At 34.8% G+C, this 24,412-nt stretch overlaps 1 protein-coding gene and 1 long non-coding RNA gene across 5 annotated transcripts; one reads left to right on the forward strand and one right to left on the reverse strand.

Moving 5' to 3' along the window:
- Positions 1-308: 308 nt before the first annotated feature.
- Positions 309-22,918, reverse strand: Pask (PAS domain containing serine/threonine kinase). Of its 4 annotated transcripts, none has more exons than XM_022076514.2 (20): positions 22,791-22,918; positions 22,196-22,259; positions 20,598-20,859; positions 18,714-18,982; positions 17,135-17,308; positions 15,511-15,627; positions 14,704-14,853; positions 13,871-14,008; positions 13,206-13,322; positions 12,752-13,104; positions 11,519-12,348; positions 10,388-10,554; positions 9,618-9,815; positions 9,309-9,431; positions 8,447-8,587; positions 8,016-8,215; positions 6,895-7,028; positions 6,670-6,807; positions 5,904-6,140; positions 309-4,540 (listed from the first exon to the last, which is right to left on the reverse strand). In XM_022076514.2, exons 1-20 carry the CDS (start codon positions 22,808-22,810, stop codon positions 4,272-4,274), a joined length of 4,101 nt encoding a protein of 1,366 aa, XP_021932206.1. In that variant the 5' UTR covers positions 22,811-22,918; the 3' UTR covers positions 309-4,271. The 4 variants fall into 4 exon arrangements, with proteins under 4 accessions (XP_021932206.1, XP_021932222.1, XP_021932212.1 ...); XM_022076530.2 differs by having other exon boundaries at positions 309-1,914; positions 11,519-12,351; positions 22,791-22,917; XM_022076520.2 differs by having other exon boundaries at positions 309-4,489; positions 11,519-12,351; positions 22,791-22,917.
- Positions 22,919-23,105: 187 nt separating this feature from the next.
- Positions 23,106-23,914, forward strand: LOC110835864 (uncharacterized). Its single transcript, XR_002545046.2, has 2 exons — positions 23,106-23,684; positions 23,770-23,914. It is a non-coding gene; the product is annotated as an uncharacterized LOC110835864 (long non-coding RNA).
- Positions 23,915-24,412: the final 498 nt, after the last annotated feature.

Raw genomic sequence — 24,412 nt, forward strand, 5'->3', positions numbered from 1 at the left:
AGTCCAGTTAAATCAAAGTTCCAACTTTGAATTTAAAATTCCTGTTCATATTTGCTCTGGGTTTTGATTAAAAATGTAGTTAATTCTCTAGCAATGAAATGATTCACAAGTGTGCAAAAACAAGGACAAGTCGTGTCCATGTACTAAGATGGGAGTTTAAATTTGCACAGTTATTACTGTCAAAATTAATGAAACAATGCTTTTGTGCACAACTATTTTCTACACACATTCAAACTCTTATTCTGCTAAGAACATCTTAAGGATCTTTTAGGACGTATAGGTAAAGAATAAACAATTTAACTACAATATCCAATTTTAAAGTAAAATTTTTTAACATAAGAATAATTAAAGGTCTTTACATCAGATCTAACTGTACAATGTCTCGACACATCTTCGTTTCCCCCGCACTTACATCAATAACACTGCACAAACACAGAACATCCTTCAAAGGCACTTTACTGTACGCCAATCATCCTGTAAATCAGGGGTACCACCATAAAGCCAACACAAAAATACCAGTTCAACAATTTAACAAATCCTTTACTTCAATCAATATTGAAAATGTAAACAACAAATCACGTTAGGCCACAATAAAATTTTAGTGGGCACTGTCCAATGTTTGAGGTATTATTTAATATGAAAATTTGGAAGTCTGCACTACTCCCCATTTTCAGTTGACTGGTTGTCTCATACTGACACATATTCTTTGTTGTTATTTACCATACAATGTGAAGTTGTTAGCAAGTAGTTTTATAATTCAAAATTTTCTGGTTTTGATGCTGACAGCCACCACCCTCTATATCTCAGAGAATGTAAGTCAGAGAAAGAGACACAAAAATTTTGCTATAAATTCCAAAACAACTGTCACAATTTTGAGTTTTCTGATTTTTGTTCACTGCTGAATCCGGTAAAATACACCATCTGGAATACATCATAAAACTTCACGTTTTTGGAACTCATGCTAATGAGCCAATGTTAGCAATACTTTCTCTTGTGGCATGAAAATGTCTTAAGAATTTTTTTTAACACTATAAGAATCTGAATATAAAGTTTCAGATAAAAATTTGTTCATAACGACCGCCATGTAAAAGACAATCATCTAATTGTGCCTCAATTGTTTCTCCCCTCAATTTTCAATTCTTAGTCATAATTTATGGTTGTTTGTAATTTATATTTTGTTTAGAACTGCTTAAATAAGTATTACTTTATTTCTCACCTACTTATTTAAATTGTTTTTATCAAGTCCTTTCACAAATAAATACAAATCTAAACTCCTTTTGTAAATTCTTCATTATCTTTACCAGCTGTTGTCCAAACTTATCTTGCATTGTTCAAATAACATCCATAAATTAAAAAAAATGGATTTTTGTGGAAAAATTTATAATCGTATCACAAACACCCAATTTAAAATACTCTCTCCAGAACTTTTCTAGTCATCACATTAAATCAGTCCATGCTATTATTGCAATATAAATTACGCAACTTCATATAGTAAAGGTACTGAAACATAACCACAACTACAAATGAAATGTCATGAACATTCCCATTAACACTATTAATTCCTGAATTAATTGGCATCAAACAGTAGTACCCTTGGCAACAGGATTCATGGCATATTCTACCTAGTAAACACAGAATTGGATAAGAATGATAACAGGAGTTCCAGATATTATAAAATAAACCCCTTAAATCAAAATCAAGTATTATACAACAGTGTAATAAAACATTACGTTTCTTAAATAAAATATTAGAATTAAATATTTAGCTGAAACAAATTTCTTGACTGTTACCATCTGGAAATACCAATGTAGCTGAAATTATACAAAACACAATATATACCTTTGTATTTACATAAATATTGCTGCGTATTGTTGAATTCTAGAAGGGAAGCAGGTTCTTATAGTGTAGGACAGACTGCAAAAAAAGAAAATACAAATTTAGGATTTAAATTTCATAGCAACTCAACTGTATCTTGGTTTTAGAAAATAAGAAACCTTGGCGTGGCTGAATAAAACGAACATTTGGTTATGAAAAGTTTTATGCAGTTTCCCTGTAGTAATATTTGTGAAGAATAGGCTCTACTACAACTTCTTTCTTGAAATGGTTCAGAAGTCTCACAACCAAAGAAAGACTCAACACATAACACTGAGTCGCTAGATTTTAAACAGGAACCGAGTCTTTGCAAGTTTAAAAATGTACGTACGCACAAGTTTAATAACAATGCGGGTGAACTTACCAACCAAGACTCATCACAAACAGAATTTTCACTCACTAATTGAAATTAATGTAATTCCCACATCAATAGTTGCATTTAATGGCAGAATTTATTTTTAGATATGACCACGCCAAAAACATAATCTAATATCTCTTCACATTCAGAATGGGCAAAACAAAATATATTTTTTTAAAACTCTATATTTATAGGAAGCTGCAGAAAATTTCTCTAATTGTCAACACAAGAACAAAGGTTGTATCTTACTTTCAATCAGCATATATAACAATCCTAAATAAAGTGGACCTAAACCACAATTTGGAAACCAGTGACTTATGAAACATTACAACCTGCCACCTCTTGTAGTCTTAAACTCACCACAGTCCTATTTATACAAAAAAAGAACTCTTATGGAAACAAAATACAAGAAACAGAAGTCACAGAACTACAACTGAACATTCGTGTAACTTTGTAACAAAAACATAACATAAACAAGACAGATTACAATTCAATTTGCGTAACTTCAGTCATGTTATATGCATTACATGCAGAAATGACACCCCACATCCATTCATCTTGTTTCTAAAATAATAACCACATAATTACAAAAAATGCAACCTCTAATTTGTAAAATACTAGTGTACCTATTTTTGGCACCAAAATAATGAATTTGTGAGGACACACAGGTACTCACATAATTACACCAATTACTAATAGTATGGAGTACTCTTGCAGTGTTTATTTTAATAATGGCTAGTTATAATATGTTCTTCGGACACCAGTATTTCTAAGAAATTGACATTTTAAATAAAACAAAGACATTTGCAAAAAACAAAACATAAAGCTTGCAAAATAAACATAAAGGATTACAGCTTTCTGTAATCAACCACATAACTTCTCTGAGTGAAGGTCATATTAGGAGACCCTTATGGAGACTGTAGATGACAGCAAGAAAAATTCTGTCTGGCTCCAAACGAACAGACCAGATAGTTATTTCAAGTTCCTTGTAAAAACTCTTGACATTTTTTAAATATATGATTTGTTTGGGGCCAAATAATTTTGTTTCACATATGCAGGCTGTAATTTTCTCTCTCGCATACTATAAATATTTACAAAAACTGAGCAAATAACAATGTTCCTCTCTTTTGAAAATAATCAAGAGATTCATTACTACACAGTTAATGACCCTATTCAGAATATCAACAAGGCAGGATGTGCAAAGTAGTACGTTCTCATCATGACACTGTAACAAATACAATTTCACTGATAGGTTTAGTGTAAACAAAGGCCTACGGTAAAAGAAAACTGAACTGGCATGAACTCCTTAAACTGAACCAAGAGTTCCCAAAACAAACCTACTGAAAAGTATATCACTGAAAAATGAAGTGATATACATTGTATTTTCATTAAAGCCCAGCTCTGCTAAAATCAAAGTAATTTCATATAATGTGACAAAAAAAATTAACATGAATTAATATGCTTAGTGAATTTCAAATGAACATCAAGCTTGGAACTGACAAAGCAACTTCCCAATGAATGAAGCGATGGGTTGCAACTCACTAAGGATAAAAATATATCTCTTCTTCCTAACGGAGGGAGACAATTACTTGAGAGACTCTGGCATCTATTGACAAAACCCAATCAATTATAACTTTCCACTGCTTCAGAAAGTGATGAAATTTGGAAACTGAACCAAATTACATATGACAATATTCAAACTATCAATCAGCTACCTTTCCTTTAGCATAATGACAAATATCTTAAAGTAATACATTTCTGTGAGATTTTAAACAGACCTGCTGAAAACAAACATGACATATGATATACTACAAATAAAGGGATGCTTATTCCATTCATTCAGAAAAATAAATTTTTAAATCCATTGTTAAGGAAATACTTGTTCTTAAAAATATCTGGTCATAATACAGAAAAAAGATCTTAAAATACAGAATAACTTATCATTCCTTCCTTCAACTATTAATGAGATAACAAGGAACTGCTACAAGAATTAGTTCTTCAATTAAAATGGTGTTGTTGCCATAACAAACATCACTCGTTCTCATGAGAAGCTGTCTTGCTCATCATAATAGCAATCTTGGTCCCACATGTCTTCTTGAAGCAATTCATTTGCAGGCATGCAGGAATTTGTGGCTTCAGCTGAAGCAACACTAATGTTATCGTCTGCAGTAACCTGCGGTTGGTTTGTACAGTCCACCAGCTCCTCCTCCTCTTGACAGTGGGTCACCTTGCCAGGTGTGACTTTAGCTGATAAAGAAACTGAGGCATGTCCATTAATAGTAGAATATTCCATTTTCTCTTGTCTTAATTCTAAATCAGGCAATAACAGGAAAGACACTTAGTTATATACCATGTAAACAAAAATTAAAATTCCTTCCAAGATTCACTACCACAAACACAGACTTCACAATTCGAAGCCCCACCACTCAACCTCAAATGCAACATACTAGCATCAGCCTAAACCCTTGCATTTGAATACCAAATCTGACTCGTGAGGCAAAACATCATTCATTCCAGGTGACATCAAAGCAAGCTCTCAATTTCAAATGATCCAGTCTTTATATATCATGTTGTCACCAAATAGAAGTCATGAGAATACTAATGTTTGATCTTTAAAGCAAATTCCATGTGAATCTCACAAAGTGTTTTATAGCAAATAATTGAAAAGAAGAACTGGCATAAACAAATACCAGGAAATTGGAATCACTGCAAATTTAAATACCTAGCATTAAACGAGCAGCAGGAAATTTAAATCCCAACGAAGGGGACTGATGGAGCTTTCTTTTTGTTTACATAAAGCCAGATAAAACTTATGTGATGTATAGAGAGATTTTTGTAGTTCAGGTTCCATAAAAGATAGGGAATTTGAGCAGCTGAATAATTATTACCCTTTCAAGGACTCTTGTTCCATGAAATTAGTTACGACAAGAAGTAGTGTAACATGGATGCAATGCAAATACAAAGAATGTTCCATTAAATAAGAATATGATGGTCACCACCACCACCATCTTGTCTTGTTCTGATTACAAGAATTAAAACTGTTACATTCGACTTTTATTCGAGCATTCTTGACATATTCTATCCTTCGATTTATACTGATACAGCATATTTGGGATTTAATTTTCAGACATTATCCCCAACTGGTCTAGCTATTTCTCTTGGTAGTTTTGTTATTCCCCATTCTTATCTTCAATAGAGCTACTATGCATCATTCTGCATTCTGTGGCCAATCTGTGAAAACACACTTCTGCAACCTCCATTTTTCTCAATGAAAATTTTGTGTCTGTCTATGTACACATATAAAACACATGCACAACATAGATATGTATGTCAGGGTCAAAGTATGCCTGTAAAGCAACTATTTCGAAAGGAGACAAACCATTGCAATATTAGCCTTGTGGTTAACTAGGCTCAAAACAGTGCTCATAAATCAATCTTAAAAATCAGTCTCAATTTTTATGTACAGCCACACACTAGAACACCCACTGTAGTAAGACTACCAAAACTTCTTTTGAAACCAGTAATGCACACACGTGAAATAAGTATTTGACATTCATCTGCCAAAGTCCCACTGCTGGTTCTTGTTCTGCAAACTTTATGTCATTATACAATCAAAAAACATATTTTCTTTCTGCAAACAGAGGGCATACGAGTTCCCTTGTACACCACTTACCATGTCCTTGGTGCTGACCATGCAGATCTTCCTCAGTCTCAAAGTTTTCAACAGTCGTGAGACTCCCAAGTGAGTTGGAACTGCCAACAGTTCGGTCATCTGGATTGGAATCCCCATTATTGTTTGACAGCATGGCTGAAGATGATTCCGTAATGGGAAAATGGTTTGACAGAGAGTCATTAGCTGAGTCGCACCTGTACTCAGCATAGTAAACAGGTGGATGCGCTTCCTGAGGATCTGGAAGTATACAATATGTGTGATTTATGCTGACTCTCAGATATCACTAATATCTACACCATGTAGCAGACCTGCTGGCCAGTTCAGTTGATTTAGTACGAAAGTCCTGCCCCAGTCATTTTGTTCTTGGCCAATCAATGAAGTTTTTTTCTATATTCTATAGGCAGTACTTCAACTTCATTTAGCTATATTATCATGACAGTACCATTCAAATTTATTCCTTACATTCAAGTCCAAATGCCTTGATTTCTTTTATGATCTCTTAATATAAATCAAGAAATTTTGTACCATCTTGTACTTGTAGTTCATTGATAAATGTTTTATCAACTGAGGGAGTTACATACTGTCAAATGAGATGAGAAATTTACTTAGAATCACTGGAAAGAATGCAGACATGACTTATATCAAGGTACTATCCTAGCATTCACCAAGAACAAAAGATAAATACCACAAAAGACAGGACAGATGGTGTTTCTTTATCTTTTGCTTTATATGGGTATAAGGAGAGCATCAACATATAAATACTTACGACATGATACAACATCCTGAAAGCAGTAGCTACTCATATCCACATCCAGGTTGACCCAGTGATGACCTACCAGCTGCTGCACCTTACAGCGATCCTGTGGGTCCTTTGCTAGCATCCAGTGTAGCAACTCGATCAACTCTGCATAGCAATGGTTCACAGTCATTAAATTACACCCTGCCCAAAAGTTGCTATATTTCACAAATGTTCCATATAAAAAATCATTACCATCTGACACCTTGCATGGAGGATGCAGTTCAGCCCTCATGATCTCTTCCACATCAAAGAATGGGTTCTCTCCAAATGTCATCACATAAAGTGTAACTCCTAGTGACCACATCTCCAACTCTGGACCTTCATATCTGCAGGAAATATGAAAGTATGAACACAGTACATAATAGAAATAACAGTTACTTTAACACATTTATTCTGCCACACAAGCAAATTAGCTCTGTCACCGTCAAAGACGGCTCACAACATTACAGCTCGGTGGTCTTTCTTCCATGGCTTACTCTGGTTGCATGACAAAAGTCTGGATCATAACCCTCAGTCTCTCTTATTCAATGTGTACCATGAGCTCCATCTCAGGAGAAAAAGCAGCCAGAGTATGAAGGTAATCAATAATTTCTGCCAAATATCAAGATTAATAATCCATAGAGAATTACTTGTAATCCCCTATATTCATTCACTGTGTGGTGGTTGGACATTCATCAAAGTTTAATCAAGTCAGCTGTTCCTTCATTAAAATCAAAAGATATGTCAGCTAAATAACAGTAGACTTAAAAATACGAAAGCATCACAAGATGACACACAGAAATGGTAAATGTGGAATTCTTGATGTTAAAGCCACTGAACTTCTACGTATGTATACAAATTAAAGATCACGGATGCATAAAACCAAAAATAGTTAGAAAAACTAGATACAAATCCCAAACCACAGAAACAGTACTTTAAATCTGTACTAGGTGAGAGATTGCTGCATTTAAATGTCTGACAGACATTCAACGGAAGCATTTGTTTTACCAATCAAAAAAGGTTTCTGATGGTCTATTTAGCCATGGCCACTTGGCCCATAGATTTATATATACATACACACATGCGCATGCGCGCAAACACACACATACAGCAGCAACTCAGTTAATAATTATAAACATAAAAGAAAATTTTGTTTCTATTAATTTCTTTAACATTATAGTAAAATATAATGTAATAATACAATTATGCATCAATTGTTTATGTGACTAAAGTAGAAATGAAAAATATATAATATATTTAGGGATCCCATCACTTAATTATCCAACATATTTTCATTTCACTGCTTCTAAATGTATAAATCTTATTACACATACTTGTTCCCAGCTAGCACTTCAGGACTGCAGTATTCTACGGTGCCATAAAATGTAGAGAAGAGTCGGCCTTCACTCATAAAAGTTGCTGAACCAAAATCTATTAGTTTTGCATGAAACCTTTCATTAATGATCACATTCTCATCTTTGATATCTCGATGAAGTATCTGTAAGGAATGGAGGTAGTCTACTGCAGAGACAATCTGGAAGACAGAACAGAATATCAGTGCAACATGGCATATTTCAAATATAAATCTACAAATTAATACCATTATATTCAGTAACTAAAGATGTTACACAGTGATGAAGAGCTGTTAAATAAACCAATATATATTGTTCATTGTGTGATTAATTCCCCCCCCTCTCTTTTAATCATCCTCTTACAGTATATATGGAACACATTTATCAGAAATGGATGAAAAATTTGTCATTACCTGTCTGAAGATGTAACTATTAAGAGTCTCATCCAAGTAAGGTTTCCTATCAATAAATTCAAACAGATCCATACCAGCACCATGTTTTTCCATCACAAGTTGAAAGAACTTTACATTCTCAAACACATCCAAAACTTGAACCTATAACAGTATAAGAAAAAAATATACACTTCGTTTGAAATTAATCAACATCAGCTTGTCTTTTACACGTAAATGCCGAGTTATGCATCTTCAGTTCATATATAAACATGGTTTTCACTCATGGCTGTCTTCTGGGTTATAGCAATGTGTAGTCTGGTAGGACTTTTCAATGTTTCAGGATTCCTTGCTCCCTACATCATCAGGATGGAGGCAGCAAGACAACCATACTCAAACTCACTGGCATGAAAACCTCAAATCCTAAAAGTTTTCTTTCTTAGGAACACTCCCCAGTTACATGTGATGCAGATTTCATATCCACACCCCTCACTCTGCCTCATATCAGAGGTCATAAACCGTGATCTCCCACAATGAGACTTGTGTCATGCAGACATATAATCATAACGGATTTTCAGTAGCACATCCAATTAACACGTGCTCATTTTACACAGCTCTTTCCAGCAATGCAATTACTGCATAAATTGGGGTAGCATGTCTGGAGAACATAACCCTTTGGAGACAGGAAAGCAACAAAAATATAATTTATTCTTGAAACACAGTACAACACAAAACAGTCCATTATGTACAGTTCACATTTGCTATACCTGAAAATGTATAAATAAATTATAAACAATATAAATGAAAAGCACAAACCTAAAGTTGTCACTGAACTTAAGCACCATGCCATAAAATAATATAGCAATATAAGAATCCCAATACTTACAATATTGGGGTGTTTCAGTGTGGTCAAGAGACTAATTTCAAGCGGAACTTTTCTTCCGAGTGTGGGATCTTCAACCCATGACTGCTGATGAACTTTGTGCTTCTGAATAAACTTTGTTATTACCTGAATACAAATGAAACAATATAAACATGTGAATTTAGAAAGAAAGAGAAAACCCATTACATTAAAAAATATCATTTTCCTGTTCATGATCAACTACCATGAGTATGCAATTTTATTATTATGTAAAAAAAATTCTTGACTAATGGCAGTTCAACAGAACACAATAATTCAGAAAATAATACATACCAGCAAGCCATCCTCATTACGGAATGCCATCTTCACATACCCAAATGCTCCTTTGCCTATCTGCTGAAGTGTCGTGTAGTGTTCCCCATAATCTCCGCATGTGTGATCATCATCACACTGACTTAGTACTGATACAGATCCTGGCTGAGTACTTTGTTGCTGCAGAATCACATTGCTCTGAGCACATGAGCGGATCGCCTACAGACATAAAAATCATCCAAAACTCCTTTGTAAATTTGTTGTGAGTAACCTAATTCACATCTTTATCAAATTTATTTACCTATTAATGGAATATTTATAAAAATTGGTACAACATTCTCATTAAAAGACCTATATCACACACACTGCAAGTAAATTATGGAGGCCAAGATAGATGGACACTTCCCCTTCCTGAACAGTTATAAACAGAAGAATAAATGGTTCCTTGGCTCACACAGTACACAAGAATAACACCCATGTCATCCTGTGTTTGAATGCTACAACAGTGAAGAAGTTAAAAAACATCCAACAAAAGAAAAGTAAACTGAAATAATCATCCATGTCTAGACCATATACACAAACTATTCTGAACTGAAATGATGTCATAAAAGTACCTCAGAACAAAATAAAATAATTTTCATATCCAGTCAATAATGAATGGCATTTAAATTATAAGAATGAACATAGGTAACTCATATACAATGTGTTGATATGCCATTTCATCTCTGTATTGTATACACCATAAATTTCAGTCAAAATACGAGTTAAATGGTATGGCATACAAGCTTTACCTGCCCCAGAGAGTTGTCTACAGTGCTGTTGAAACTGGATGTTAGCGTAAGGTTCCCACCACAATATCGACCTCCTTCCCCCATCTCTTCAGGGTCTCTTGACACCCAAACACAATACACAAGTCTTCCACAGGACAGTGCCATACCACGTACTCGATACACAATATCTGAAGGAAAACCATGCATTCTGTTAACTCCTTGCACATAAGAAATACTGTAAGGCATATAACTTTTCACCTGTCCTTCAAATATATATTTTAATGCTGATATTTCAGCATCAGAAGTTCCACTTATATGAATGTCCATCAAGTGGACTTATAATCTTCACTGACAATGTGTTGCAGCTTATACATTCCAGCTGGCCGTGCATCGTACTAGCATATTGTTAAATCATTAATCCCAAACTTACACTCTGGCTGGTACTACGGAAATTTAAGTCCCCTTATTTCCCATAAAATAAAGAATAATGTGAGTTTTCAGGTTCTCATGGCAGTGTATAAAGATAGGTGTCTTCTGGATTGATGCACCCTGATAATTGAGTCAGCAAAAGCCTCAGAAATGTCAGTAAACTTCTACAAAACTACATGACACAACAACCCAGAAGACAGCCATCTTTGATAGAGATTAATGTCACACATGTAAGTGATGACACATGAGTGTTAAAATGCACCATGAAAACTAAATAAAAAATCATGAGTGATAATTGTACCATATTTACAAAATAATATTTATTACATCACAGCCACTAACTGAATGTAGTTAACTAGTATGGGCATGAAATCCTTGTTTTCCTTAAGAAAATAAGGTAAAATGTGACCTTATTAAATACTGCATCATATAAGTGTTCAGGGACTTACAGTACAGAATAATAATGTCTCTCCCTTCTCAGAAGTTTCACTGCCACCACAATGTTTCTACCAATGACAGGAAATTAAAAAAATATGAAGATGGTAGCTTCTAACAGCATGATACTCACATCAAGTTCATAGAGAAATTCATCCACTCATTCTAAAGTTATTTGGAAAAGATACATACAGATGAACATGACAGTACAATAAGTATGCTAAAAACTTTGAAAATAACTGTGAAAATGTCATTGCAGAGAAAAAGGCAAACCATTCTTAATCTCACCTAAACTGGAGCCATCACGATGCCTTCCAAATCCAACATAACTTCCATCTACAAACTTCTTGAGAGTTCCTGCTTCGCCTTTGTTATCCAAATCCTTTGACAATCCCTTTCTTGCCAGTCTTTTACCAATTGCAGGAGTAGAGGACATAAGCATAACTTGACCTGTGTGATCCAAATTATCTTCATCCACAAAATCAGCTGAATCTGGAATTGCACTCAACTCATCTGCATCATCAAATTTTATAACCCCCAAAGATCCTGTTTCTTTCTGTTCATAATATTTAACACCACTCTCAGAGTTTCTGTCTTTTCCATATCCTTCACTTGTTTCCAATTTATTTTCCTTGTCAGACCCACTTGCATCTGAATTATCGTGAATACCTAAAACTTCAACCACTACATCACTTCTGTTTGTAGAGTCTTGTAAATTATGTCCAGAAAATGATTTCAAAGGCAAATTTATACTTTCTAACTTATTACTTTTGAGTTTATTAACAGGAAGATCACCTTCAGCTTCACCATCCTCAATAACTTCTATACTGCTTTCATCATCATCTTCACCATCTGAGGCAGTTTCAAAGTTGTCATCATAATCAACAAAGTCATTTTGTGGCGAAACAATTGGTGTCAATTCCCCATTCTCGCTGCCATTTTCAATGTCTAAAACTGCATTACTAGCCACAATATTTAATGACTTAGGAGGTAAAGTTTTTGCATTACTGCTTTCATAATGCTCTGAAGGTGAACTCTGTTTACCAACAGATGATGTACCGATTGTAAAGATGGAGCCCTGCTTCACTGATTCATCACTGCAGTACAGAGACAAACTACTGCTGAAAATTAAAGAATAAATAGAAATATTTGACTTATTAAGTGTGCACTGCTGGAAACAAGGCAGAACAGTATAATTCCTCTTTACAATAAACAGGCAGCAAATACGTTAGGTGAACACGGCCAGAGCTTGACTGACACATATCAATATAAATTAAACAAACAAACTAAGCAAAATTAAATTTATTTAACAAACTGGCTCCTTCTTAAGATTACAGCAAATACACTGATACAAATAAAATGCTGTTGTGCAATGATCTGTCCATGTTTACCCCATACTTTCCAAACACTACATTTGATTCAACAGTTTCTAACCAATCCGTCAGCTACATATTGTACAGACTATAATATACACTCAGATTTAAAAATAATCTTCATAAACTTTGCTGGCAAAATACTTACCTAGTATTGTCCTTGATACATCCAAAATTCAGTCTGTTCACTGAATCCAAAATTTCACCAACTGAAGCTAATGAATTATTTGCAGTTACATTGGTACAGCAACATTCTCCTTTGGCCAGCAATTCCACTCCCAAACTTTCCACCATCTTGCTTGACCTATCAAGTTCAACAGTTGCAGTCTCTTTTCTACTGTTCTTCGATTTATCGTGCTCTGTGTTCTCCAAGGCAGAATCATAATTACTGTTGTCATTATCATCATCTGTCTTGTTCAAATCAAACTGATGTAAAGTCACAGTAGTATCACCCAAGTATTCCAGGTCTTCACAGAAATTTGGTATAATGGTAGTGATTCTCTATAGGAACAAAGGCAAAACAAGGATCACTTCAGGTGACACTAGAAACGAGATGCATTATTTTAAGATATATACTGGTGGCTGCAAATTTGGCACTATACCTGTCCCAACAACACAGACTGCGGATAACCAAACATCATGTGTGTGAAGTGGTGATTACAACTTTCAATTAAACCTTCTTCAGTAATGACTACAAGTCCACTCATGTTGGCAAATACCTGCAAAAGACAATGAAACACATTTCAATTACACACTCATTAACGCTTGTTAGCCCTTTGGTGCTAGTGAAGCAAAATATCTCAGTCAGCTTGAATTAACAAATATTCACCTGCATGTCATAAATTAGACACAAATGCAGGCTAATCTGTCTGATTTTTTTATAAATTTCATTAGTTCTCCAGGAAAATTCTGGAATTAGTACAGTACGTTGAAAGAGGTTCTGCCTGCTTCCTTCACATCTTTCTCAATTTATCATTCACAATCGTCCTACTATTCTCGATCAAAGTTTTTGTATGTTACTCAGTTTCTCCATGTAAATTATGGTATAGCATCCTTTATTAAGTAATGACCAGTTCCTTCCCAATTCACTGTTTACAATCATCCTATGATCTGAAGCTGCATACCATATGCAGTTAACATGGCAATTTTAAATGAACCACCAGAAAACAGCCTAAAAAGCCTAAAATGATGCATCACTGTTTTTGTATCTTCAACAGAAATGTCACATTTCTTGAAACTCAAAACTGCAACAATTTGTGGTACTCACCCAAATCACAACTGAGTACAGAACATTTGTAGCATTATCCATGCTCTTATCTTCTGACATCTGCTCATTGATTTTCAAGCACAGGGGGAAGGTAGCTCCATCCCTCGTCCGACCAGTAGCTTTCTGCTTCTTCACATCCTAAGCCATAAATGTAATTGTTTCAATGTGAGACACAGTGCTGAGAATACCTGAACTGAAAATCAACATACCGTACATACCTGACCATAAGACAGCCTAGATATATAGGATGATACTCAATTACAGAAAAAAATTTAAGGAGCACATGCATATTAATTTATTAAATTCCTGATACGTAGAATTCTGCACAATTTACAACTACAGAGGGGCCCAAAAAAATGTATACACACTTCAACAAAACAAAAACCTTTATAAAAAATTTAATACTAAATTTATACAGACATCAAGGGATGACTATAAGTCATGTTTGACTTCTACAATTACAACAGGTGCTCAAAGTGGTCACCATTAGTGTCCAGACACTTCTGATTTCGGCGAACTACAGCTTGAGCAACGTTGGCCAAAGTGTCCACTGGGATTGCTGCGCACGACATTTCAATTTCTTGACTGTCTTGTCGGTCGCATGGTGACTCTAGCATTAATGTGATTAACGACATCTTTTGAGGGAACATCATACTACACATTGCTACCGTAATTCGATTCAACTTCGAAAAAAGTCCATAGATAACATCTATTAAAGTGTGTATACATTTTTTTGGGCCCCTCTGTATTATAGTCAACGACCAGAAACATGAAAAAGAAGGAATTTAAGACACTTCAGTGATAACAGTGACTGCTTATGCAGTTTAGGTTACCTTATTTAAAGGTTCTTCACTACCAGGTAGCTTGATAGCAGGTATCAACATTGCTATGTCCACTTCTTCCAAGTCATCTTCTTCATATTGGAAAATGACGGATGTCTCAGAATCAGCTGATATGATACAGCCAGTTTGGTCCATAACAAGCTGCAAAACATTAAAATAACATTAAATAAATACTCTGTGCAAAAAACTCTGCATAACACATAATTCCTTACTACAAATCATATAAGTCATAATCTAACACCCATTATCCTGTTCACAAAGGACCACCACTGGGCTCTACCCTGAGCCAGATCAATCCAGTCAACACCCTACAACCCTACTTCCCCAGATTCTATTTTAGTATTGTCCACCTACCTATGCCTAGGTCTACCAAGTGGTCTCTTCCTTTCATTAGCATTTGGTTATAGACATAAATAAGGATAAAAAGAATCTGAATCTGAGATAGCTAGAAAAGATCCCTAAAATTAATATATCAAAACACTTCCTCAATAATTTATTCATATACACCTATTTGTATCTCAACAACCACTTTTACAATAAGCACCTTGGCATCAGTTTAATAATGATATTTCTGCTCTAGATAAGAGCAAGACAAGTAAAAGTCTATGGCATCTAGAAAACACCAGTTCATAAATCAAAATGATAAACACTGCAGACAATAATATAAACAATCATAAAACTTGACATACATTAGATTTAATATTCTGATAATAAGCATACAACAATAATTTGCAAGGGATGGAGAAATGTATCAACAGTATTAAACACCACCCTATTTTAGTTCTACTGTATGCATACCTGAGCCACTCTACGCTCAACAGGTTCAGCCACGGCTAGACATCTGCCTTCTGTCTCCAACTTCCTCAACCAGAGTGAGACAGGCACAATTTTCTCATCCTTCGTTACCATTTCCATCTGTAAAACCAACACCACAGACTGTAAAAAAGCATGTTCTAGACAAGTGTTAACCATAGCATTTGGAGGAACACTGCAGTTCTGTATGCTTAAATGAGAGACTCCAGAAGAAAAGTTTAATGACAGTAATTTGTTCCCACTAACTCCCTATAACAGTGAAACATTTTTTACAAAAACATGTACAGCCTAGACCAGGGGTTCTCACACTTTTTTGCTGGTGTACCACTAATTTTAATTTAACACATTAAATGTACCACTAACCAAATGCGTTCAGAGAAAATTATTTATGTTAATATTATCTTTTGATTTTTTTACTTAGTTCGTGTACCACTCAACATTGGCTCGCATACCACAGATTGAGAAACGCTGGCCTAGACTATATGGTTGCAACATACAATATATTTCAAGAAAAACCACTGTTTTGAATTAAGAATTTTCCCATGCAAAGATCTCATCACTTCAAACAATTGATTCAGTTATTTGTCTATCTACATGTCACTTCAGCTTCATGGTATGGTAATGGTGTAAGTACACAGAATGTCCCATACATCTAGAACCATAGGCATTATGTCTTCTCTTTGTTGTAGTTGTGAGTAATGACTATGAATCAAGATAAAAGTAGGAGGTCACAATCAGCAGTAGGAAGCTGCAGAATCATGAAATTTTCAACAGCCACGTGACACTTTCATAGAACTTCCAATTCCTCACACTTGATGGCAACACTATGCAGACCAACAAGAATGTATTTTATAGCTCACAAAGTAAAGTTCTATAACAGTTTAAGAAAAATATTATTCTTTAACACAGACTAAAGCTGAATTTCATAGTATATAGAAATACATGGAGATTCAGCTAAAGCCAAATGTCACAGTAATAAGATTAAGGGTCAAATTGATCAACATACATGGGATAACTAAATAATAAGCATTTATAAAACTGCATCCAAAATTAACATAAACCAAGAGAAGACATGATGCAAGACTAGCTTAATTTCTTTTTATTACGCCGTTTCCTTTACAGGAGGTTGGTAACATATTATGAACAGGATCCTTCCATCCTTTTCTCGGACTGGGACCTGTTCATATATGTTTTTTAGGCAGGTGATACAGAAGTGGTTTGCCATTGCCTTCTTCTGTGTGTATGGAGTAATTGTTGGGATGCCATGGAAAAACTGGGGAAGCCTAGACCACGGCCTTGCCCAACACAAGTTATAAATTCAGGCACCACCGGGAATCGAACCCTGGACCCCAGGATTACAAGGCCAGCATTCTAACCGCTAGACCACCATAGCGGGTACTAGCTTAATACCCAAATGAAAACAATTTATTCTGTTGGAATCAAGAAACATTGAAAGGGACAGCTATTGGTGTAGGGCAACACAAACAAATAAGATATGTGTGACAATCATGTGTTTTCATCAAAACTTATAACATTTCTTTCTGTTGTTTACTTACCTTTGCCAGAAGACTGGAATGACAGTAATTAAGTAATTATGACCTATACTGACCACTTTCCCACTCAGGATGACCATGTTTCCTTCCCTGATATCAAGTTGTTCTTCAGATAGAGCAGTGAGCTGTGTCTTGTGCTGGCCACTTAGCAGCTGGTGCAGTTTCATCTGACACAACTCTTCTGGTGTGAAACCCAGCAGACTGCATGCCATACCATTAACAACCAGGATCTACAGTGAAAATAATATGAAATTACTTTCATTTAGAACAGTATCTGAGATGAGAATTTGTAGACCAACATTAGTACTCTAAGTTCATCAGATTTTCTCATACTACAGAGATATGAAGTTACTATTCACTCTTTATAGAAACAACCACACTTCCACAATCAGATGTTCCATTCTTCAGTGATCTAAGATTAACATCATTTAATGTTAATTAATATCTGAAAATTGTGTGATTTGCACTTGGGGGGTCAAGGTGAAAATAGGAGACAAATATTTACACTATAGACTGAACTGAAATGACTCAAGATTAAGTACACTAACAGGTTCTTATGAAGATGGTAATGTCGATTTTAGCCTTCTGGCATTCCTCCGAAACACTGGTAACCATCTGCAAGATCACATGGTACCATAATTTTTACGGCAAGATCAACATCTTCACTGCTGTGAGAAATTATAATGTTCCTTCAGATACCATAAAAGATGGGAAATTTCTTTACCAACTGAGTGACAATCATTTTTGCAAGAACTCTATTTCATGGAATAAATTAGACTGTGTGATATAAGCAAAAAATATCTTTACTGTCTGGCAGTTTCAAAATTATTTCCACATTTGTAAGCTATATAATTTTTATACTATTATTGTTCATCTATAAGAACAACACTGCAGGCTAAAATGCTACAGAAGATTACAATAAACTTACAATTATTGAGGCCAACAATATATAGAAAACACATAAATTTTTGAAAAACACAGATAATCTAAATATTTTGTTTGGTGCATTCACAAAACTTCACACATTACATTACTTTTTTGACACAACTGACACTTTGAGGAACAGTTTAAAGAATGCAATCTCTCAATCCTTACTCCATAACTTTTATCTAATCCTGTCACCAATCCTCTGTTCTCAAATTTTTCAGTTAATATGAATTTCTGTTATACTGTAAGTATAATTTTCTTAAGATTTTCAGGATCCACAAGCATTAACTATTATTTTCATCTAATGAACAATACATCATAAAAAAATGACGGTAAGACAGTAACATTTTAAAATACCAACTACACCTGTAACATCCCCTCTTTCCACCACCATGAGCACTAGAAATAATCTCCCCACCCCACCGCCAATACTACCATAAACAACCAAAAAACGATTTGACCATATCTTCTGTAGACCTTTCCAAAACCAACCATCTCCACCCCCTCCAATGTGGAAACAGAAAGATGTCAAAAGTTCAAGTACACACATCTGCATTTATGTAAGAAAAAAAGATGTGCACAGATAATCTGCAAACCAGATAATCAGGAGTTTACTATAATGTGATTATGTGAAAATATTATTAAAAAGCAATGAACATATGGTTATGAATTCTGTATCTGTATTTCACTCTATGAAAACAGCATTACCTTGGATGACTTGTTGTCAATAGTAAATACAGCTTTGTTAGGGTTCATGGCTGCTGTCGGGAAACTGTTGCTAGCTCCTCCAAGAGCACTAACAAAGCTGCTGCTGAAGGACCATGCAGAATCATTAAATCCTTGCAGAGATCTGATGTTAGAGCCAAGGTCATTGGATGATTGGATTGGTTTCATGTTTCCAAGATCTGAGAAACGACTTGTTGAAAATGAGCCTCGCACACGTCCGGAGGAGAAACTACAAGTATTCAACCCATCTCCTACAACAAACAGAAACACACTCAATCATCTTTGAAAATTTTCATTCCTATGTTCATAATGTCCACTTATCAGAGAAAGAAAGAAATGTCTTTGTTTCTTTTGTTCTATTGATCTTTCATTTGACTCTTGTCTTGACTAAGGCCAAAAATTCATAACAGAGAAAAATATAGCAGTCTACTGTTGACAGAGCTATCTCCTTATTTTATTTACGGGTTATTTAACAATGCTGACAATAGCTCAGACTATACAATGTAAAATTATAAGACAATTAATAAATAATTCATTTGGAAGGAAATAGTTGTGACTTAATTTCAATAACTACCCCAGCATTTGCCTGGAAAGACAGGGGAAAATCATGAAAAACCACAGCAGGGATAGTGGGTCTCTAGTTTTAACATGAGACCTCACAAACATAAAAAAGGAGTGCTAAACACTCAGACATAACATCTGATCAACTGAGATATTTACAGACAGAGAAATGTAATATTTGTCCTTGTATGCAGGTACATTTGTCACAAAACCAAGTAGTAATAAGTAATAACCTCAAATCTTACATAGTAATAAGTAAATTTTACATACATGTATATAGAATCTTAAATCAAATAAGCTATCAGTTTCTACATAACTTTGCTCTTTGATCAACCATCCCTGTATTTTTATAAAAATGTGTGCAGACATTTTCTTTGTTATCCATGGTCCATCTCTTTTCTGCATAGTAAATCTTTTTTAACCATTTCCTCTAACTTTACATACATGTGGCCACTGTTAAAAACACACAGTGTCAATTTTGACTCCTCTTTATTTTTTCTTACAGAGATGCTCTTTACACCTTATTTTCAAGAATGATTCATGTCAGACTAGGCATGTTCATTTCTATATGCCCATATTGTCTTATTCAGAGAATTTGAGGCTATCATTAAGTAAATTTCAAATCAAATTATTAATTTTTAATGTAATTTTTACGTGTCTTTAATTTAGTGATTTTTCTAACATATGTTCTGCTATGTACAATTCTTAATATCAGTTTGATTACTGTCACATCACCTTTTCAGTATTATTTTTATATTTAAGTTCAGAAAGTGTCCCGTTTTACATCAAATGTTCATAGCTATGTTCAGAAGAGTGTTCATTGTTTGTTTCTCAGACTAATTAATACATAAAAAGGCGACTTTTAATAGTTATTCCATACATATGCACACAACACATTTGTAGATAGTAATATAACAAATCTAAATTAAATAAGACCATCTGACAACACAGGTGAAAATGTGTGAAACTTAAGCAATAACAAGCAATAAACACAGAACAAAGAGTTTCTCTCTCACCATATCATAACTACTGTTGAGATGGAAGTCAGGTTCATACCTATTAATAATTATCACAAGCTACTTAAACCTCACTTGTGAGAAAGCATTATCATGCGTGGCAGTTTTAGGTTAAACATCCTCTGTAAGTTTACATAAGTGAAACAGAAAGCACTAGTCTTACATGTCATAAAATATAAAATTTTTTAAAAGCAATGTGTAAAAGAAAAAGCCTCAACAGGCTTGTGGCTTTAGGCACAGGCAACTTGTCATTCAATATAATAGCTACTTCTAAAAAGAATTTACCTACCCCGGATTCTTTCCATAGTCATTCGTGGCGGTGGGGTATCTGGATAAATCTCGTCTCTACGCAGCTTCAGCCGTGAGGAACGAGGAAAACTTTGGTTTCCTTCAAAAGAAGAATTTCTCCAGCCAGTCCAACCCAGAGCTTCTGCACGCTTGTGCTTGCCACATTGGATTCTATCAATGGGCGAAGGATAGCTTGGAGTGCTACATTTCACTACCTTTTTCCTTTCTGCATTTTCAATGTTTTGATCCAAAGAAAATGAGTTCTGAAAAGAGAGATGATGTGAAATACCACAAAGTTGCTGCCAATGATGTTTATGGGTAAGTTCAAAATTGTTGCAAGCTGTTCAAAACATGCCACAATGCACTCATCTCTTATCACCAGTATTTAATTCTTCTAAAAAATATATTTTAATTACACGTAAAATGCTTTAAATATGTAAACACAAACATATACAATTATTTTTAGAAGAAAGTAAAATACTGACCTAATCCATAACTTTTGTGTCTGTGCAAGTGCTTACAATACGAGTGGCCCAGTCATACAACACTTACAGACTGAAAGAAGCTATCGTTTTAATTCCCGTGTCTAAATAATTTATTGACTCAAAACATAAGATGACATTATAACATCAGTCTCACATAAACATCTTGTCTTAACAAGGAGCCTACTTGTAAATTATCAGTAGTAGTCTTCAGTTACTTAATGGTATAAGATAAAATTCCTCTCTTACCTGTCTCAGACACAAAAAGACATCTGACTCAACAATCAGCCTACTGTCAATTTATCTTTACTTAACTATAGATACCAAACACATTTTTTAAAACACGTTCAGTGAAACCAGTAACTACTGAAACTTTAAGTATCTGATTATATTTTGCCAACATACACTTATAAAAGCCAATATATGTACATCTACCCATGTTAACCTGCACAAGAGATAAATTTCCAATAATCTTTTGTTGCTTGGAGACCATTTTTGACATCATGCAGTCATTATGGGGCACTATGATGGTGTATGAGATTTGAAGTTTTCATGACATTGAGGATTAAGTTATTCTTCTACGTTTTGGCACCATGTAGATTCATGGGTTGATGCCAACATTTCAAAGAAACAAACTGTTCACATCTTCAGAGCTAACTTTAACACTGACATGGTACCAAAATCCAAAACAGCATTATGGTGATATCTACTTAAAAAAGTATGCTACACACTTTAACGTAACTAACTCCATGGCACATGGCACAGAGTCCTTCCTGAGATGCCTGGCTAGTCATAAAATCTTCACCTCTTACAAAACTTGCACATTCATTATTGTGTTCACAATCTGCTACTGGCCTCAATCCAGAGACCTGATGAATCTAGTAAATACCAAATTTTCCCCCATATTTCTAACCAACCTATAAAAAAGCTTGCACAAGCACAAGTCATCATCCTGTGCTAAGTTAAACCATCCCTGCATACAAATTGCATAACTACAAATGGTAAACAGTACCTTTCAAATAATAACTTTGAATATGCTTATGGTAACAAGATTGTTGTTGTGGCAGAAGGCCTTGACTTGTTCAGACTAGGGGCCCCTAAAGTTACAGAAACTTACTTTATTTATAACACTGGACTGCCATAGGAATTTGGGTGTAACAGATACATCCAAAGGTGGTATCCTAGAAAAAGAATACAGCAGTTACTTTCAACAGCCACTAAATGCTGGCATATATGATATAAACATCAACATCCGCAACTACTCTACTTCACCTGGCTTTACGTAATTACATCCACTACGTACACCTTTCAAGTAGTAACACTTGTAAAGGATAAATAGTTGCCTCTTTAAACTGTTATGTAAAACTCAAACTCAGAACAAGGAAATGGAATATGCAGCTCTAGTTAATGTTTTAAAATATTACGAACAGGGCAGGTTGCTTTGGAAGCAGTCTGCCATCGTTGACTTTACATACATGGTACGTAGGGCCAGAATTGGCTCAATTCTCAATCAATACTCAAACTTCGCGACCGCGCATAACACCTTTCGGCGTTTACTATCAGTCGCTCTTAAGAAATAATTTTTAATTTAAAAACGCTAAACCTTTTTCTGCACCATAGAAGACAGTTTACAAAACATTAAAATTCGCAGAAACTATGTAATAATATGTATTAGAGTACAATAATCGTATTTTATTGATATTAATCGTTACCTGTTTGAAGTTTCCGCCATGTTTACTAAATGCGTAACAGCTAATCGGCAGATTGCAGTGTGTCCAACATAAATGAGTGATTACCTTCTTCTTCTTCTTCTGGTAACAACAAATGAGACGTTTTTGGTTCATGATCGTGACCAAGCTATTGTCTCATTAAAGGTCGTCCAGATTTTCGTCTTCCGTCAGCCAGACCTGTAATAAGAAAACGTTGTTTTGGATGCCTAATGTGTTCTTTTATCCTTCTAACATTACCTAACCAGTTTTGCTCACTTATTTATGACTGGGTAAGTGTGTTCTAAAACACTATTTTTTATGGTTTAATAAACTGAACCCTGCTGTGTGTTTCACGATTTTAATATTTACTACAGTGGAAAGAAGGCAGTCGTGAAAAAAGCAAATACTTTATTACCATTGCTTTTCACCTGCAAGATTTATAGGACGTTGGCAACACGATCTGTTGTCAATAACGAACTACAGAGGTCATTCGTATTATTCACAATAGACGTCGCCCGTTCCCACTGCTGTAAAACTTTCGATCCTCGGCCTGTTACCAAAGTAGTTATCGTGATAAAGAAGTAATATAAATTTCACAGAAGTTATCCCCAGAATATGAAAACCAAAGTTTGACTGTTGTTATGGTACACATTAGGCCTATGGGATAGAATAAGGAAATCATTACCTATTTTCTAAATCACACAAGTAAGAATGTAATTCAACGTAAAACGTATTTTTAACAACTAACCGTTGTACAGGAATATGTGATTTAACCCACCCCCACTACAACTTTGATACAGGATGGGTTTTAACTGTGGGTATAACAGTTTAGCGATATAAGGCCAACTGCACCACATAAATCAAGAAACATGGTAGATATAGATTGACAATGCCCATGTAAGCACAAGTGAAATTTTCTATTTTTTTAACAAATATGACATAATTACAAGGCAGTTCTCTCATCTTGTCACATTTTTTTCAGGAGAGTACTGCAATGAGTAACTGGTTACAACTGCATTTTTCAAAAGGGGTGATAACCCTGACATCACTAGCATTGTTACAAAACTCAAGCCACCCAAACAACCACAACCTGCTAAGAAAGTAAATGGTCATACTGAAAAAAATAATCTACATTTCCCAGTTATTATCCCCAGCACATAGTTGTGATCATCATCACAAACAGCCCTTCCCTACTGTAACTACTTACAATACTTTAAGAAATAATTAAGGAATTCAAAATCTAGAATAGAACAAATATGCCACAATTGTTATATGTGTACATTTCCTAATATCTTCTCTTTGACACCATACTGTCTCTGCACCTATCCCTCCAGTCCAGTTGCTTCAGGGGTGAAGTGACTAGCACATAACATGGACTACTCACCTCCATTAAGCTGAGATTAAGAATACATGCAGCTATATTTTTGCTTCCACAGAGATCTTCATTGCATAATGCTTAAATAAGAATAGGAACTACTTTACCTTTAGAGCACAGAGAAAATAATACTGGTTCCGATGGCTGCAAGTACGAAGATGACTCTTTTGAAATGTTGCACCATGTAATCTGGTACCAGTTTATTAATGTTTCATAGGTGCTTACTACCCTGCTATTGTCAGGGTGATTA

The sequence above is a fragment of the Zootermopsis nevadensis genome, unplaced genomic scaffold, assembly GCF_977971745.1.
Source record: "Zootermopsis nevadensis isolate Lab colony 2312 unplaced genomic scaffold, Znev_1.0 Znev_ptg000017l, whole genome shotgun sequence".
Taxonomy (NCBI): domain Eukaryota; kingdom Metazoa; phylum Arthropoda; class Insecta; order Blattodea; family Termopsidae; genus Zootermopsis; species Zootermopsis nevadensis.